The sequence below is a fragment of the Pristis pectinata genome, chromosome 9 (assembly GCF_009764475.1).
Source record: "Pristis pectinata isolate sPriPec2 chromosome 9, sPriPec2.1.pri, whole genome shotgun sequence".
NCBI lineage: Eukaryota > Metazoa > Chordata > Chondrichthyes > Rhinopristiformes > Pristidae > Pristis > Pristis pectinata.
In genome coordinates, this window is record NC_067413.1 from 100,055,829 (window position 1) to 100,074,009 (window position 18,181).

General features: G+C 43.6%; 3 protein-coding genes across 7 annotated transcripts in view; 2 read left to right on the forward strand and 1 right to left on the reverse strand.

Annotated features, from left to right (window-relative positions):
* Positions 1 to 1,544, forward strand: part of si:dkey-22o22.2 (neural-cadherin) — a 209,558-nt gene extending 208,014 nt beyond the window's left edge. Inside the window, exon 33 of the mRNA XM_052022628.1 lies at positions 1,137 to 1,544. Within this exon, the coding sequence (XP_051878588.1) occupies positions 1,137 to 1,544 (408 nt within the window). The remainder of the gene's footprint in view (positions 1 to 1,136) is intronic.
* Positions 1,545 to 1,664: 120 nt separating this feature from the next.
* LOC127574038 (uncharacterized) lies at positions 1,665 to 14,088 on the reverse strand. The gene is made up of 3 exons (XM_052022629.1): positions 14,047 to 14,088; positions 9,087 to 9,724; positions 1,665 to 1,689 (listed from the first exon to the last, which is right to left on the reverse strand). Exons 1-3 carry the CDS (start codon positions 14,086 to 14,088, stop codon positions 1,665 to 1,667), a joined length of 705 nt encoding a protein of 234 aa, XP_051878589.1.
* Positions 9,285 to 18,181, forward strand: part of ints8 (integrator complex subunit 8) — a 65,294-nt gene continuing 56,397 nt past the window's right edge. For 2 of the 5 annotated variants that reach the window (XM_052023211.1, XM_052023210.1), the window contains exon 1: positions 9,287 to 9,565. The gene's annotated coding sequence lies outside the window, so the exon portion shown is untranslated. Of the gene's footprint in view, positions 9,566 to 18,181 lie in introns of all 5 variants that reach the window. The other 3 variants (XR_007956898.1, XM_052023209.1, XM_052023212.1) reach the window with 3 other exon arrangements.

Here is an 18,181-nt window from a genome sequence, read left to right on the forward strand (position 1 = left end):
CATTTCCTCTGGGTAGAATAAGGTTGGTCTTCTGATGTTATGGTGTTTGATAGAAAAAAGGGAGATTCGTTGTCTGTTTTGACCTCTCTCTTCCTGATGAAGAAGCTGGATCATATTGCATTTCCCCATTCTAATAGACCCTGCTTCAATATTTAGAAAATATTGATTTAATCTATAAACATGACCTTGTGGAAACACCTATACTCATCTTAATTTTGCTTTGAAGTACTAAGCCTGGCTGATGTACAGCTCTTTGCAGGATGATGAGTGAAGCTTTTTCTGTATTTATGCACTTTCTGTCAAGACACTATTTTGAATAACACCCTGGGTTGAATTTGTCTCAATTATAAGACATTGTCAGGTGATTTTAGCCACGAGGGAGCAGGGGTGTTGGGAGCTCAAGGTCTAATATAGGACCCTCCCCCATTACCACCAGATGCCTCGGCAGCCTGTCGCATGACAGACCCACTGCTGTTAAATGCTGGGAGGAGGTAGGAGGGGTTCAGCCTGGGAAACAGACTGAGTTCATTGCCGATCTCCAACGGAAAGCTCTTTGGGTGGTTTGGTGGTGAAGGCAGGGAGGATGTGTTCATGGAAGTGGCCAGAAGGCCGAGATGTTGGGGGCGGATCAAGAGCCACTGTCCCTGCCCCTTGTCCACCTGCAGAGGGGCAGCTCCAGCATCTTCAAGGTTCATATTGATGACAATAGACCATTGACTGACCACTGAATCCAGACCAGCCCCAGAGCAAGCCCACTGGTCTCATTCCCCCACTTATTTCCCTGTAACACCCCACCTGACTCTCCCAGCACCCACCTCTACCAGGGTAGTTTATAGTCGCCAAATTAACCTAACAGCCAGTACGTCTTTGGGCTGTGGGTGGAAACTGGGACCCTGGGTGGGGAACCCAACTGCTGACAGGGAGAGAGCATGCAGGCTCCACACAGACAGCACCAGACTGGATTAAGTCCAAGCTGCTGGATCTGTGAGGCAGCAGCACCTCCTGTCGTGCCAATGAGCTGCCCAGGGTGGGGGCGGGAGGGGGGCTGTAACTATGACTTTGCTGAACACAGGGTGTCTGCATTTGGGCAGGTCCAATACCACAATGCAGTTAGTGAAACTTCTAATCTTTTTTAGAATGGTTATGACATCAGTGAATTGAAGAAACCTTTGCGCCTGAGTCTGTCTCAGTCTTCATCTGCACCTCTGGTAAAGGGCTCCACTGATTCTCAAGAAGAGAAGCAAGTCAACTTCAGAACTCACCCAAATGTAATTTTTTCTGAGCCTCTTCAATCTGGTGTCCCAGACTTCAGAAACTACGTGTCCCAGATTATTTGGGATGCAGACAATGACTTGAGAGCACTTCCGGAGGACACCATGCACATTTACTGCTTTGAGGGGCACGGGTCACTGGCAGGAAGCCTGAGCACTGTGGACACATCAAACACCGATGAAGACTTGAATTCTGATTATCTCACTGACTGGGGCACAAAGTTCGACAAACTGAAAGAATTTTGTGCCCAAAAGCAGAACAATGGCCTGTAATAACAGAAGTATTGTGTACAATACTGAGTCATTTTGAAAATCCTAAATGAGAAATTGTTGGCAAGATCATTTAGTGATCTCCTTTCCAGATGTTTGTTTAAATAATCAAAGGAATGAGAATCAAATAACTGCAGGTATTGGAAGCCTGGGATAAAAACAGAAAATTCTGGAAACACTTAGCAGGTCTGGCAGCATCTGTGGAAAGAAAACCAGAGTTAATGTTTGAGGTCGAAGACCTTTCATTAGGAGAAACCCCTCTCTCTGGTCTCTTACCCTCTCCAAACCTATTTATTGACAACTGTTGACGTGACATTGACGACCTTGAATTTCCACTTCCCTCACTCACCCTCACCCAGCCCCTGCTGAACATGCAGTACTATCGGCTAGGGACCAACCCCCAGCATCATCATCAATCTCACCAATGAGGGTGGAGCCGCTGTGGTTTGGTGAACTACCCTCTATTTCACAGAGGCCAAACATCAGTTCTCAGACACTTCCTCATATCTTCTTCTGGACCAAGACCCAAGCATTGAACATTGGGCTATTTGCCCCCACAAAGTCATGAACCTCATTTCCTCATGAGATCTTCCCTCCAGGGCCTCAGCTCCATGCTGCCCACTTCCACCTCCTGCCTCACTGAGCTTATTCCTTCCAACCCTGATTCCTTGCTTCCCCCTCTGGTCCAGTCCCATCCCACTAACATCCCAATTCCAACCTGCTCATCTTTACCATGGACATGTAACCCCTCTCTATCTCCATTCCACACCAGAATGGCCTGAGGGTCCTCCATTTTCCAACCAGTTCCCCTCCACTATCACATGCATTAACTTGTTCTCACATTGGAGAACTTCTCCTTTAAGTCCACTCAATTTCTACTTGTCAAGGTAGCTGAGGAACATCACACCTCTGCCTTTTTGTGGGATACATGGAAACAATCTATGTTTCATTGCTACTTGGGCTTCCTGCCTCAACTCTTTTTCCAGGACATTGACACAGTATTGGAGCTGCTTCCCACACTCATCCAGAACTCATGGCTTTTGGTGACAACGTCCACCCTGCTCCCACCTGCACTTGGTAAAAATCAATCAATAAACAAACACAATTGTGATCTAGTTTGGTAATCTACTTCAAAGTAATTACAAGGATGTGCCAAACAGCAGGGTCAACTTCAAATTATGCCTGTTCCGAAGTAAATCTAGAAACAACAGTGTTGACTGTGTTCTGATGGCTTCCAGACATTAATAATTAAACAAGAAGGTATAAAGTGACCAGAGAGTTTATCTCTTTGGTTGTGATAGGGTCAGGAAGTATCAGAGATCATAAGCTCAGTGTTACATAAACTGTAAAGAATGATCTCAAGATAGCTGATCTTCTAAATAATTTTAATTCCTTTTAAGAAAAGGTGGTACAATGCAAATTGTTTCAGCCAATGTCGGGTGCTCTGATGTCACTAATTGTGACATTTAAGCTATACCTATGTCTTTGATGAAAAGCAATTCTCCCAGTGCTGTGTCATTACAGCAGAAGGCATATTAACATGAAATACAAATGTTAACTTTCACAGAACATGAGTCAGCCATGACTTGAAATCAAACACGCTATAATTCACTACCATCAAATTGTGCTGATGTGCATTTAAAGCTATTGTTTCTCAGAAAATCAGAATGAGTAATGTCATCTTTGAAATGCTAAATTATTTTTGTACTATAGTAGTTTAAATATTTCTTTGCAATGTATTTATTTTGTGCATGTATGTCTTCTGTATTGAATTAGAATGAATTTTATTGTATTATTGTTTTGTTACAACCTATGGGCAATGCATGGTGCTCTGACAGCCTGAATATTTGATACACTATTACTGAGATTTACTAACAGGAATGCAAAGCCTTATCATGATAAGTTTAATTGTATCATAGCACTGAAGAAATAATTCTGGGATATAAAAGTGGATACCTAGGATAGCTTTCTTGAACACAATAATTGGACAAATGAAATGCAGTTATCAAGGCAACAAAGGTAGTATTTTTTCTAGTTAATGAAATGTAAAACATTTAGTAAAGTGATGAAAGGTAATTGGAACTTATACTTTATTTACTTGCCTGTTATCTTAATTACATTCAAAACAATTTTTAGTAAATCTCCTTTCAATATCTATGTGCATCATATACCAGAGCACGGTAGTAAAATAATCACCATGCTGCCATATTGAATTGAATGGTTCATTTATGTAGTTTCGGAGAAGATATCTGTTATCCTTAACTGTATCTAGTCTGTATACAACTACAGCTGCACACCACATGACTCTTACACTCAGAACTGGCCTTGCATTCCAGTTGTGAAACCACTGCAAAGAATTTCAAGAAAGCACCCACTGACTTCTCAGGGCAATTAGAGATGGGAATAAGTGCAAACCTTACCAGAGTTGCCCAAAACAAAAGAAATATTTATTATAAAAATTGCAGAAGGGCCTCCCTTTCCAGCTGTCTGTAGAATACACCATCACAAAATCGCCAACATATATTTCATTAACTGAAGCCCTATAGTTCGCTGTAAAAAGTTGATTTCCAATTTAAATCATTCACATTAAATGGAACCTATGTGACTGATTTAAATTGTCACATAAGTTCCATTTAACTTATGATTTGTTACTTATTTCATGAAGCATCTTGCAATACCAAGCAGTGACCAGGTGGTGGCTACACATCATCACATTATTCCATTCTACTGAAAGAAGGCACTTCCTCCCTCTTCCTGACATTGCAAAGAAGCAATTGACACCTCCCCCACCATCGCCCTCTCACCATCACCCCCTCCCCAGACTTGAAAAGCTCATGCACTATCCACATCTCAATTAGATGCATTGTCTGCTCCTGATGTCTTGTTTTTGCCTTTCTGAGTAATAACTTTGATAGTTTTGGCCTCTCAGCTATAATATTGGTCTTGTACATTGCTGGCAATTGTACGTAAATCATCACAAGAAATGCTGTTGTCTCATCTTCAATCTATTCTTCAGTGCTTCCTTAACTAACTCTCCCTACCAGCCCTCTTTTCCCTGGCAATGGGTGCAATGAACAATACAGCAACAAGTTCCAGAAATAGAGCCAACATAACCCCAAACAACCTACAAGCTGATGACCGAAGAGGGGAGTGGCCAGTGAAATAATAGTTCAGGAGTCACGCAACAAGTGCTACAGGATTCTGTGATGTAGACCTACTTTTATATCCAAATATTTTATGTTTCTTACATTTCTACATTTCCCAACCTAAGCATGCCAATAATTTTATTTTTACCCAGTTTAAAACCATCTCTGGTATTCCAAAACTGATTTCAGGTTTCCAGCATATACAAACACAAGTTTCAATTCTTGTAAAAATGCTTAAGTTACATTTATGTTGGCACATGGGGGAGAAAGGACCACATGCCCTACCTTTAATATACTGTTAACTTAAATATAGAAATAAAAGCTTTATTCAAATTTAGAAAAACATCTCTGTTTTACCAAAATCAGGTGCAGAAGGGCAGATTTTGGATTTACCAATCTGAATCCAAAGTTACACAATTAGAATTATCAGTCAATTTGAACTGAAATCTTGCTCAGAAAAGTCTTTTGCTGTTTTATTAAAATTGCTTATTTTGTACACATAGAAATTTCACTGTGCAAGTACAAAGACAATTTCAAATTAACAGAAGTAACAAACAATCTGCTGGAGGAACTCAGCGGGTCGAGCAGCATCTGTGGGAGGAAAGAAATTGTCGACGTTTCAGGTGGAAACCCTGCATCAGGACCCAAAACGTCGACAATTCCTTTCCTTCCACAGATGCCGCTCAACCTGCTGAGTTCCTCTAGCAGATCGTTTGTTGCTCTTTATTCCAGCATCTGCAGTGTCTTGTATCTCAAATTAACAGGAGTTACACAATCTGTCCCTTCACATTAATAATAGCATTATGAATTCTTCCCAGCCCAGTGTCATTCACAAAGAAATTTTTCTTGCCGCCAAAATGGGAAAGTCTGTGCATTGAACACATTGTAAAAGAAGTTTGCCACAGAACGCCACTAGGTCCACCATATCAGAGCAATCAGACAGATCGTCACCAAGATTGTGCCATACTTTGTACCGTTTGTGAAGTAATTAATAATCTATGTGACAGTTATGTAGTGACAAATTTTCAAACAAAAGTGGTTCTGTTGCGTTGTAAATATAATTGTAACCGTTTTTTCTACACAATAAAATGTTTATATTTCTTGTCATTCTCAAACATCAATGAAAGGTCACTGTTCATTTCTTTTCAGTGTTGTATTCTGGTCACACATCAAACATCACATTAAGTAACGCAACACTGTTGACATAGAATGAAACAGAAATTTCCAGGCTATGGCTATTCAGCTACAATTTTATCTAAGTTAAAAATATTTAAGTTATCCCCTGATGTCCTCTGATTTCTGAATTTGTTAAATGGTCATTAAGATATCTTTATTAGTCACATGTACATTGAAACACACGATGAAATACATCTTTTGCGTAGAGTGTTCTGGGGGGCAGCCCACAAGTGTCGCCACGCTTCCGGCACCAACATAGCATGCCCACAACTTCCTAACCTGTATGTCTTTGGAATGTGGGAGGAAACCGGAGCACCCGGAGGAAACCCACACAGTCATGGGGAGAACGTACAAACTCCTTACAGACAGTGGCCGGAATTGAACCTGGGTCGCTGGCGCTGTAATAGCATTATGCTAACCACTACATACATTACCTATTTCTAATTACTTATTGAGAGTTGCAAAACAACATAAGATAAGACATTTTTATTAGTCACATACATCGAAACACACAGTGAAATACATCTTTTTGCATGGAGTGTTCTAGGGGCAGCCCGCAAGTGTTGCCACGCTTCCGGCGCCAACATAGCACGCCCACAACTTCCTAACCCGTACGTCTTTGGAATGTGGGAGGAAACCAGAGCACCCAGAGGAAACCCACACAGACACGGGGAGAACATACAAACTCCTTATTACAGACAGTGGCCAGAACTGAACCCGGGTCGCTGGCGCTGTAATAGCACTGCGCTAACCGCTACACTACCATGCCTGCCCAATTCGTGCGTGACCTCATTCTAAAAAGTTGTTAAGTTCGGCTGATTAACGATAGACAATAATTGCTTATTAAAATTAGTTTAGGAGATGCATCTAAACTACTATGCTGAATTGTTAAAAGAAATACAATCACAAATGTGTTTCAATTGCATTGTCTACTGATCTCTGCCGGAACAAAAACTATGTGGTTTTTTATAGACTTGCTCTGAAACACATAAAGGCAGCAGTTATTGAAGAACAGGGTCCAAATTGGGCCAGAGACAAGAAAATGAATTTAAAGTAAAGAAATACAATCTGTTCATCCTTTCCTGATGGTCCACCTGTATATTTATGGTGTTTGGAATCTCTTATTACTCTCTCTTATCTCTTAAACCTGGGTGCTTGGAGCCGTGAGGCAGCAGCACAAATGACTGCACCAATCAGCTGCACCATTTGTAATCGATCTCCTCAGGAATCACTTCCCCAGCTCCCACTTCCCCCAAGTTGGTATCACCACAAATTTGGAAATTGTGTTTTTGATTGCAAAGTCCAAATTGTAATGTAAATTGTGAACAACAATGTTCTCCGTACTGATATCGATGGGTCCTAATGTTCCACCCCCTTTCTGCTCTAAATAGCTATCATTTATTTTAACCATCTGCTTTTTGCCTCGCAGCCAGTTAGCTCTCCATTCAGCTGTAATTCACTGGACTCCACATGCTCTGGCCCTAATTATTTATCAGAGGAATTTTGTAAATCTAGAGAATTTACATTTGCTTATCTTCTAACCATTACCTCCAAAGAACTTGGTAAGGATCCAAGCAATACCTTCCCTTTGAAATCTTACCAACAGTGTCTGGCTTCCAGCCTTGTTCTATTTTCTCCATCATAAATAACAATACAATTTATTATGCTACTTCTACAGACTGCAGGCTAATTTATTTCAGTTACTGATTCATGGTCCTGATGCAGGGTTTCAGACCGAAATGTCGACAATTTCTTTCCTCCTACAGAAGTTGCCTGACCTGCTGAGTTCCTCCAGCACATCGACTGTTGCTCCAGATTCTAGCGTCGGCAGTCTCCTTTATTTCATTTATGTTGGTTTCTCATTATATTCATTTGCTCAAAGTTGGCTCGGAGGTAGGAAGCAGGGGGTAGTGGTTGAAGGTTGTTTCTCGGAATGGAGGCCGGTGACTAGTGGTGTTGGGACCCTTATTATTCGTTATTTATATAAATGATTTGGATGCAAATGCACAAGGTTTGATCAGTAAGTTTGTGGATGACACAAAATTAAGAGGTGTTGTTGACGTTGAAGAAGGTTATCATAGATTACAGGGAGATCCTGATCAGTTAGGGAAGTGGGCCGAGGAGTGGCAAATGGATTTCAATACAGCGAAGTGCGAGGTGATGCATTTTGGAAAGTCAAACCGGTGTAGGACTTGTACTATGAATGGTAGGGTACTAGAGTGTAATGGAACAGAGGGAATACAAATGCATAGCTCGTTGAAAGGGGCATCACAGGTAGACAGGGTGGTGAAAAAGGTGTTTAGCACACCGGCCTTCATCAGTCAGGGCATTAAGTAGGGACGTTATGTTGCAGTTGTATAAATCATTGGTGAAGCCACACTTGGAGCACTGTGTACTGTTTTGGTCACCCTGTTATAGGAAAGACGTGCTTAAACGGGAAAGAGTGCAGAGAAGATTTACGAGGATGTTGCCAGGACCAGAGGGCCTGAGTTATAGGGAGAGGTTGGCCACGCTTGGTCTTTATTCCTTGCAACGTAGGAGAATGAGGGGCGACCTTATAGAAGTGTTTAAAATTATGAGAGGCAGAGATAAGGTGGACGGTCACAATCTTTTCCCCAGGGTAGGGGAGTCCAAAACTAGGGGCATAGGTTTAGGGTGAGAGGGGAAAGATTTAAAGAGGACCCAAGGGGCAACTTTTCCACACAGAGGGTGGTGAGTGTGTGGAACGAGCTGCCAGAGGAAGTGGGTGAGGCAGGATCATTGAAGAAGCCCTTGGAGAGGTACATGGAGGGGCGGGGCTTGGAGGGATATGGGCCCAACGCAGGAAATTGGGACCAGCTGGGTGGGCACCGTGGTCAGCATGGACTGGTTGGGCCGAAGGGCCTGGATCCGTGCTGTATTGCTCTGTGACTCTACTCAGTTAACCATGCCTCGTGTCCGGAACCTTGGCGAACGCCACCCCCACCCCAACCCCCCCAACCCCACCCCAACCCAACCCCCTAACCCCACCCCAACCCCACCCCAGCCCCCAACCCCACCCACCCCCACCCCAACCCCCCAACCCCACCCCAACCCAACCCCCTAACCCCACCCCAACCCCACCCCCACCCCAGCCCCCACCCACCCCCACCCCCACCCCCCCAACCCCCACCCCAACCCCACCCACCCCCACCCCAGCCCCCACCCCCGCCCCCACAAAACAGGACGTTTCTCCTGCGATTGCCTTGCTGTGTCCGACACAGCTGGTGGAAGCAATGAGACCAGGGGCTGGGGGAGGAGGCAATGGAGCCGGGGGCTGGGGGCCGGGCGTGGGGCCGGGGCTCGGGGCCGGGGGCTGGGCCTGGGGCAGCAGCAATGGAGCCGGGGGCCGGGCCTGGAGCCGGGGACTGGGCCTGGAGTCGGGGCCGGGGGCCGGGGCCGGGCCTGGGGCAGCGGCGGGGTGCACAGGCCGGGCGGCCGGAACTGCTTGTGTGACCCCGGCAGTAGACGCCTCCGAGCGGGAGATGGAGGCGGGGAGTGCGGCCGGCTGCTGTGTCCGTCCCTAACGTTGCTGGTTGTTCGCGGCGGCGCGTCTGAGCCGAGGCGCCGCTCGGTGATCGCCCGGTGAACAGGGTGCGGCGGGAGCCCCGGCCGGTGCGGGCCGAGCGGCAGCGGCGGCCGGTAACGCGGGGACCGGCCTCGGGCTGGAACGGTCCCGCTGAGGTAGGTCAGGGCGGGGGTGTGGGCCGTGTCCCCGCTGGGGAGGAGGGGGTCTCTGTGATGGTCGGCAGCTCTGGCGCCGTGTGGAGCCGGTATCGACGCCCGCCGTGTGCGGGGCGCGGGAACAGCAGCGGCTGGGCACGTCCGGCCTGTTGACTTGTGCTGCAAGTCGCAGGTGCAGTGTAATGCGGCGAGATACAGGTACAGTGTAATGTGGTGAGGTAGAGTGTAATGCGGCAAGGTGCAGGTGCAGTGTAATACGGCGAGGTGCAGTGTAATACGGCGAGGTGCAGTGTAATGCGGCGAGGTGCAGTGTAATGCGGCAAGGTACAGTGTAATGCAGCGAGGTGCAGGTGCTGTGTAATGCGGCGAGGTACAGTGTAATGCAGCGAGGTGCAGGTGCTGTGTAATGCGGCGAGGTACAGTGTAATGCAGCGAGGTGCAGGTGCTGTGTAATGCGGCGAGGTACAGTGTAATGCGGCAAGGTACAGGTGCAGTGTAATGTGGCGAGGTGTAGTGTAATGCGGCGAGTTGCAGGTACAGTGTAATGCGGCAAGGTACAGGTGCAGTGTAATGTGGCGAGGTGCAGTGTAATGTGGCGAGGCGCAGGTAGAGTGTAATGCGGCGAGGCGCAGGTGCAGTGTAACGCGGCGAGGTGCAGTGTAATGTGGCGAGATACAGGTACAGTGTAATGTGGCAAGGTGCAGTGTAATGTGGCGAGTCGCAGGTACAGTGTAATGTGGTGAGGTAGAGTGTAATGCGGCGAGGTGCAGGTAGAGTGTAATGCGGCGAGGTACAGCTGCTGTGTAATGCGGCGAGGTACAGTGTAATGCGGCGAGGTGCAGGTGCAGTGTAATGTGGCGAGGTACAGTGTAATGTGGCGAGGCGCAGGTGCAGTGTAATGTGGCGAGATACAGGTACAGTGTAATGTGGTGAGGTAGAGTGTAATGCGGCGAGGTGCAGGTAGAGTGTAATGCAGCGAGGTGCAGGTGCTGTGTAATGCGGCGAGGTACAGTGTAATGCGGCAAGGTGCAGGTGCAGTGTAATGCGGCGAGGTGCAGTGTAATACGGCGAGGTGCAGTGTAATGCAGCGAGGTACAGTGTAATGCGGCAAGGTACAGTGTAATGCAGCGAGGTGCAGGTGCTGTGTAATGCGGCGAGGTACAGTGTAATGCAGCGAGGTGCAGGTGCTGTGTAATGCGGCGAGGTACAGTGTAATGCAGCGAGGTGCAGGTGCTGTGTAATGCGGCGAGGTACAGTGTAATGCGGCAAGGTACAGGTGCAGTGTAATGTGGCGAGGTGTAGTGTAATGCGGCGAGTTGCAGGTACAGTGTAATGCGGCAAGGTACAGGTGCAGTGTAATGTGGCGAGGTGCAGTGTAATGTGGCGAGGCGCAGGTAGAGTGTAATGCGGCGAGGCGCAGGTGCAGTGTAACGCGGCGAGGTGCAGTGTAATGTGGCGAGATACAGGTACAGTGTAATGTGGCAAGGTGCAGTGTAATGTGGCGAGTCGCAGGTACAGTGTAATGTGGTGAGGTAGAGTGTAATGCGGCGAGGTGCAGGTAGAGTGTAATGCGGCGAGGTACAGCTGCTGTGTAATGCGGCGAGGTACAGTGTAATGCGGCGAGGTGCAGGTGCAGTGTAATGTGGCGAGGTACAGTGTAATGTGGCGAGGCGCAGGTGCAGTGTAATGTGGCGAGATACAGGTACAGTGTAATGTGGTGAGGTAGAGTGTAATGCGGCGAGGTGCAGGTAGAGTGTAATGCAGCGAGGTGCAGGTGCTGTGTAATGCGGCGAGGTACAGTGTAATGCGGCAAGGTGCAGGTGCAGTGTAATGCGGCAAGGTGCAGGTGCAGTGTAATGCGGCGAGGTGCAGTGTAATACGGCGAGGTGCAGTGTAATGCAGCGAGGTACAGTGTAATGCGGCAAGGTACAGTGTAATGCAGCGAGGTGCAGGTGCTGTGTAATGCGGCGAGGTACAGTGTAATGCAGCGAGGTGCAGGTGCTGTGTAATGCGGCGAGGTACAGTGTAATGCAGCGAGGTGCAGGTGCTGTGTAATGCGGCGAGGTACAGTGTAATGCGGCAAGGTACAGGTGCAGTGTAATGTGGCGAGGTGTAGTGTAATGCGGCGAGTTGCAGGTACAGTGTAATGCGGCAAGGTACAGGTGCAGTGTAATGTGGCGAGGTGCAGTGTAATGTGGCGAGGCGCAGGTAGAGTGTAATGCGGCGAGGCGCAGGTGCAGTGTAATGCGGCGAGGTGCAGTGTAATGTGGCGAGATACAGGTACAGTGTAATGTGGCAAGGTGCAGTGTAATGTGGCGAGTCGCAGGTACAGTGTAATGTGGTGAGGTAGAGTGTAATGCGGCGAGGTGCAGGTAGAGTGTAATGCGGCGAGGTACAGCTGCTGTGTAATGCGGCGAGGTACAGTGTAATGCGGCGAGGTGCAGGTGCAGTGTAATGTGGCGAGGTACAGTGTAATGTGGCGAGTTGCAGTGTAATGTGACGAGGTACAGGTACAGTGTAATGTGGCGAGGGACAGGTACAATGTCATGTGGTGAGGTGCAGTGTAATGTGGCAAGGTGCAGGTGCAGTGTAATGTGGCGAGGTGCAGGTGCAGTGTAATGTGGCGAGGTGCAGGTGCAGTGTAATGTGGCAAGGTGCAGGTGCAGTGTAATGTGGCGAGGTGCAGGTGCAGTGTAATGTGGCGAGGTGCAGGTGCAGTGTAATGTGAGGCGCAGGTACAGTGTAATGCGGCGAGGTGCAGGTGCAGTGTAATGTGGCGAGGTTCAGTGTAATGTGGCGAGGCGCAGGTTCAGTGTAATGTGGCGAGGCGCAGGTGCAGTGTTATGTGGCCAGGTGCAGTGTAATGTGGCGAGGTACAGGTGCAGTGTAATTTTGCCAGGTGCAGTGTAATGTGGCCAGGTGCAGGTACAGTGTAACGCGGCAAGGTACAGTGTAACGCGGCGAGGTGCAGGTACAGTGAAATGTGAGGCACAGGTACAGTGAAAAACTTGCCTGCAGCAACATCACAGGCATGTAGATTCAGACAACACACAAAACCTATATTGTACAAGAAATTGTGGAGAAATAGCCCATTACTGGTCTGCGATGGAGGTTTCTCTGTGCCCTTATAATTATGATTGGAGCTGCTTTCCTTTTTTTTAAGAAAGAAACTAAAGTATTTCCATTCTACAACATGTTAGTGCAGTGGTTAGTGTAACGCTATTACAGCGCCAGCGACCCGGGTTCAATTCCAGCCACTGTCTGTAAGGAGTTTGTATGTTCTCCCCGTGTCTGCGTGGGTTTCCTCCGAGTGTTCCAGTTTCCTCCCACATTCCAAAGACGTACAGGTTAGGAGCTGTGGGCATGCTATGTTGGCGCTGGAAGCGCGGCGACACTTGCGGGCTGCCCCCAGCACGTCCTCATTAACGCAAAAAGACGCATTTCACAGTGTGTTCTGATATACATGTGTCTATTAAATATCTTTTATCTTAATAGTTCAGGGTAGCCATACTCAGTTTATGAGGTGAGCCTTGCTCCTTGACACAAGACACATTTTGACAAAGTTATTTGGAGACTGGGATTGAAATAACTGTGCATTTTGTCTGCTATTTGTAAATTATCTGTAAAATGAGTAGATTGTAGATCCTTTTTGGACATAAAACCCTCCACCTAATTGCTGTTGCCATGCTGATTATGTTCCTGATGATTGCCTGAAATATACATCAGATTAATTTAAAACAAATATATGAAAATTGTCTCGCATCTGTAAAAAAGCATGAAAATCAGGATAGTACTGAGTCAGTGCATATTATGTCAAATGACCAAAGAGCATTTTAAAGAAGGGAAAAGTTAGAAACAGAGATTTAGAGAGTTCCAAAGTTCAAGGCAAAGGCAGCAAAGTTTCACCACCAGTAATGGTGCAATTAAAATGCAGAATGCAGAGGCTAGAATTGGAGTAGAACAGACCTCAGAAGGTTGCAGAGCTGTAAGAGATTGCGGAGATAGAGAGTGGCAATCAGGATGTGAATTTAAAGTTGAAGAATTACTAAATCAGGAGTCAGTGTAGGTCAACAAACATGGGAAATGGACAGATAGGCCCATGCAATTTTGGGTACAAGCAGCAGAGTTTGAACAATCTTGTCCATGGAATCTAAAGCAATTGCTGGAGGCTGCTGAAGAAACAGGATAATTACTTTTTTGTAATCCTTTTGTGGAGGAGCAGGAGTGAACAGCAGTACTGTGGACCAGGTGTCAGCTTCTATTCATTCATTCTCTATTGGAATTAGTAGAGTAAAGTTTGGGCATGCACCACCCCATTTCCTCATCTTCTTCTAACCCCCTTCACTCCCATCAATTTTGTATCAGCGAAAACCTGCATTTATGTACCATCCTTAATATGGGTACAAAGCATTATAATGATTCACTGGTGATGTAGGGAGTGAATGTTTAGGGTGCAGCATCAGCCAAGCAGGCTGTTTTGCCTTGATGGAGTTGAGCTCCTTGAGTGTCGGTGCAGTATTCATCGTGTTTTGTAGACGATGGATGTTGATGGTGACTCACTGATAATGCCAATGAACGTTGTGTATGTGATTATCTTCTCCAATAGCCTGGCACATGACGCAAATGTTATCTACCAGTTATCAGCCCATGCCTAAATGTTGCTTGGGTCTTGTTGAGTGCAGGCATGGACTGTTCATTTTCTGTGGACCATGGACTTTGTGATGGAAGGAAGGTTATTGATAAAACAGCTGGAGTCAGTTGATCCTAAGACACTGGCTAATGCATCCTGGGGCTGGGATGATTGACCTCCAACAATTCCAGCCATCTTCCTTTGTGTGAAATATGACTCCAACTATGGAGTGTTTCCTTTCTGACATCCATTGCCTTGTGTTACCTGTGTGTGTGTAATGCCACTCTCAATAATTGGTGTCAAAGGGCATGTCTGTCACCTCATTTTCTTTACAATATTTTTATAAAATCCATGAAAAAAATACAGAGTACATGCATCAAAAAAGAAAGTGAAAATACTACTGAATACATTTTGTTAAGTCGTACTTAGGATTATAATACTCTAAATCAATAATCACATATAGTACTTAGTTAATAAGGAAAGAAAAAATTGAAATATTTTATTACAAAAAAAATCTACCCCCACTACCAAAAGAAACAGCAAGGAAAAACCCTAAAAAACGTAACAGTGTCAGCCAATATCTGCATTTTAGTCCCCAAATCAGAGATTTTGAAAATAATTCAAAAAGGGTCCCCACAGGGTTTGAAAGTCTAGGTTAGATTCAAAAACTGAACAGCGAATCTTCCCTAGATTCAAGTATGACATAACATCCCATAACCATTGAACATGCGTAGGTGGAGTAGCTTCCTTCCACTTAAGCAATACTGCTCTCTTGGCTATAAGAGAAATAAAAGCCAGAATATGTAAATCAGAAGCCTTCAAAGTTATATCTTTTTCTCCAACAATCCCAAATAGTGCAGTCAAAGGATTAAGTTTAAACTTTATTTTAAAAAGTACAGAAAAAGTATGAAAGACCTCTGTCCAATATCTTTTAAGACTCTGACACGTCCAAAACGTGTGAATTAAGGAAGCCACTCCGTTATTGCATTTATCACAGTAAGGAGATGTATCAGAATAAAAACGGGATAGCTTATCTTTAGACAAGTGAGCTCTATGGACCACTCTAAATTGAAGGAGAGAGTGACGAGCACATAATGATGAAGTATTAACCAACTTGAAAATTTCATTCCAAGTTTCCTCGGCAATTGACATCTGCAAATCTTGTTCCCAAGTGTTTTTAATTTTATCTAGTGGCACCTTACTCATTCCTAGTAATCTGTCATAAATATTAGATATTGAGCCATCCTGAAAGGGTTCCAACTTAAAAATTACATCTGATAAATTCTTATCAGGACACAAAAGAAAAGAATGTAATTGAGGTCGAAGAAAATCTCTAATTTGTAAATATCTTAAAAAATGAGTTTTTGGTAAATTATACTTGGTAGACAATTGTTCAAACGAAGAAAGATTTCCTCCAACAAACGAATCTTGAAAATAAGTAATACCTCATTTGTCCCACTCTTTTAAAAACTACCTCAGTCATAGAAGGTTTAAAAAAGTAATTAGAGAAAATGGGACTGGACAAAGAAAAACTCAATAAACCAAAATATTTTCTAAATTGTAGCCAAATCCTCAAGTCATGTTTAACTACTAAATTATCTGTTAGTTTAATTAATGATAAAGGAAGTGGAGAACCAAGCAGAGAAATAATAGAAAATTTTTTAACAGAGTTAATTTCCGAAGAGACCCAAACTGGACAAGCCTCTCGATTAATGTAATATAACCAAAACGTAAGATTTCATATATTGACTGCCCAGTAATAAAATCTAAAATTAGGTAAGGCTAAACCTCCGTTCTTTTTAACCTTCTGAAGGTGAACTTTATTTAGTCTAGGATGTTTATTATTCCACATGTAAGAAGATATAATTGACTCAACAGAGTCAAAGAAAGATTTAGGAATAAAAACAGGTAAAGCCTGAAATAGATATATAAATTTAGGTAAAATATTCATTTTAATAGCATTAATTCAGCCAATCAATGATATAGAAAGGGGAGACCAACTTGATAAAACCCTTTTCACATAGTGTAATAAGGTAAAAAAAAATTCTTTAAATAAATGCTTATACTTTTTAGTAATTGACACTCCCAAATAGGTAAAATGATTTCTTACAATTTTAAAAGGAATGTTAATATCAAATGGTACCAGGTTATTTCAGAGGAAAAAGTTCACTCCTGTATAAGTTCAATTTGTGGCCTGAAAAATGACTAAAGCGAGAAAGTAAAGAAAGCATAGGAGGTAAGGAGGCTTCAACATTAGATGTAAAAAGTAATAAATCATCAGCATATAGAGAAACTTTATGGTTAGTACCTCTTCTGGAGATACCAAAGATATCTCTAGATTCTCGGAAAGAAATAGCTAAAGGTTCTAAGGCCAAATCAAAGAGCAAAGGGCTCAAAGGACATCCCTGCCTGGTTCCACATTGAAGTTTAAAAGGTTTAGAATTTTGAAAATTAGTAAGAATTTGAGCAGAAGGGGATAAATAAAGTAATTTAACCCATTGGATAAAATCAGGCCCAAAATTAAATTTCTCTAAAGTTTTAAATAAGTAATTCCATTCAATCCAATCAAAGGCCTTCTCAGCATCTAGAGATATCACACATTCTGATATTTCTTTAGAGGGAGAATAAATAATATTCAATAAACAGCAAATATTAAAATGAGAATATCGATTTTTAATAAAACCAGTCTGATCATAGGATATAATTGAAGGTAAAATATTTTCCAATCTACGAGCTAGAACTTTAGATAAAATTTTAACATCCACATTAAGTAGTGAAATTGGTCTATATGAAGCGCATTCTATTGTGTTCTTATTTTTCTTAAGAATAAGTGAAATAGAAGCTTCATAAAAAGATTGTGGTAGTCTACCCACTTTAAAAGAATCCAAAAAGACAGCACATAAATGAGGTGTAAGTAAAGAGGAAAAGGCCTTATAGAATTCTCCGGGAAATCCATCTGGACCCGGAGTCTTTCCAGAATGTAAAGATCGCACAACCTCAGTGATTTCCTCATATGTAATAGATTGATCCAACTGTTTTCGATTTTCAGTGGAAAGTGTAGGAACATTTAATTCATCAAAGAAATTATCCATTACAGTATTATCTTTAGGAAAATTAGAACTGTAAAGTTTAGAATAGAATTCTCTAAAAGGTATCATTTATTTCTAAAAGATCAGTTGTCCTCTCACCATTGGCTTTCGAAATTTCTTTAATTTGTCGTCTAGCTCTGGAAAGTTTTAATTGGTTACCCAGTAATTTACCTGTTTTATCTCCATGAATGTAAAATTGACTTTTATCTTTTAAAAGTTGACTTTCAATTGGATAAGTTAAAAGAAAATCATATTTAATTTCAACTCGCCTTTTACATAAAGCTGGATCTGGATCCAAAGCATATTTTTGATCTAATAGTTTCAATTGATCAACTATATCAGCTCTTTCTCTGTCAGCTTTTTTCCTAATGCTTACCGTATAAGAAATAATTTGACCCCTAATAAAGGCTTTGAAAGTATCCCAAACAATAAGACTAGAAATCTCTTCTGATGAATTCTCTTTAAAAAAAAGAGTAATTTGTTTCACCATAAATTGGAAAAAATTTTTGTCAGATAACAAAGTTAGGTTAAAACGCCAAAATCTATTTGTCTGAGGGACCCCAGGGAAATTTAAGGAAAGAAACACAGGAGCATGATCTGAAAGAGCAATCTCTTTATAGTCACAGGATCGAACTGATGAAATCATTTGGATATCAATAAAAAAGTAGTCAATCCTGGAATATGTATGGTGAAGATGAGAGAAAAAGGAATATTCCTTATCCTCTGGATGCAAAAAACACCAGGCGTCAATAACCCCAGTTTTCATTAAAAACGATTGAAGAAATAAAGCTGATTTATTAGAAACCGCTAACTTAGTAGATGACCTATCTAATTTGGGATCTAACCAGAGATTAAAATCTCCTCCCAACACCAAAGAGTAAAAGTTCAAGTCTGGTA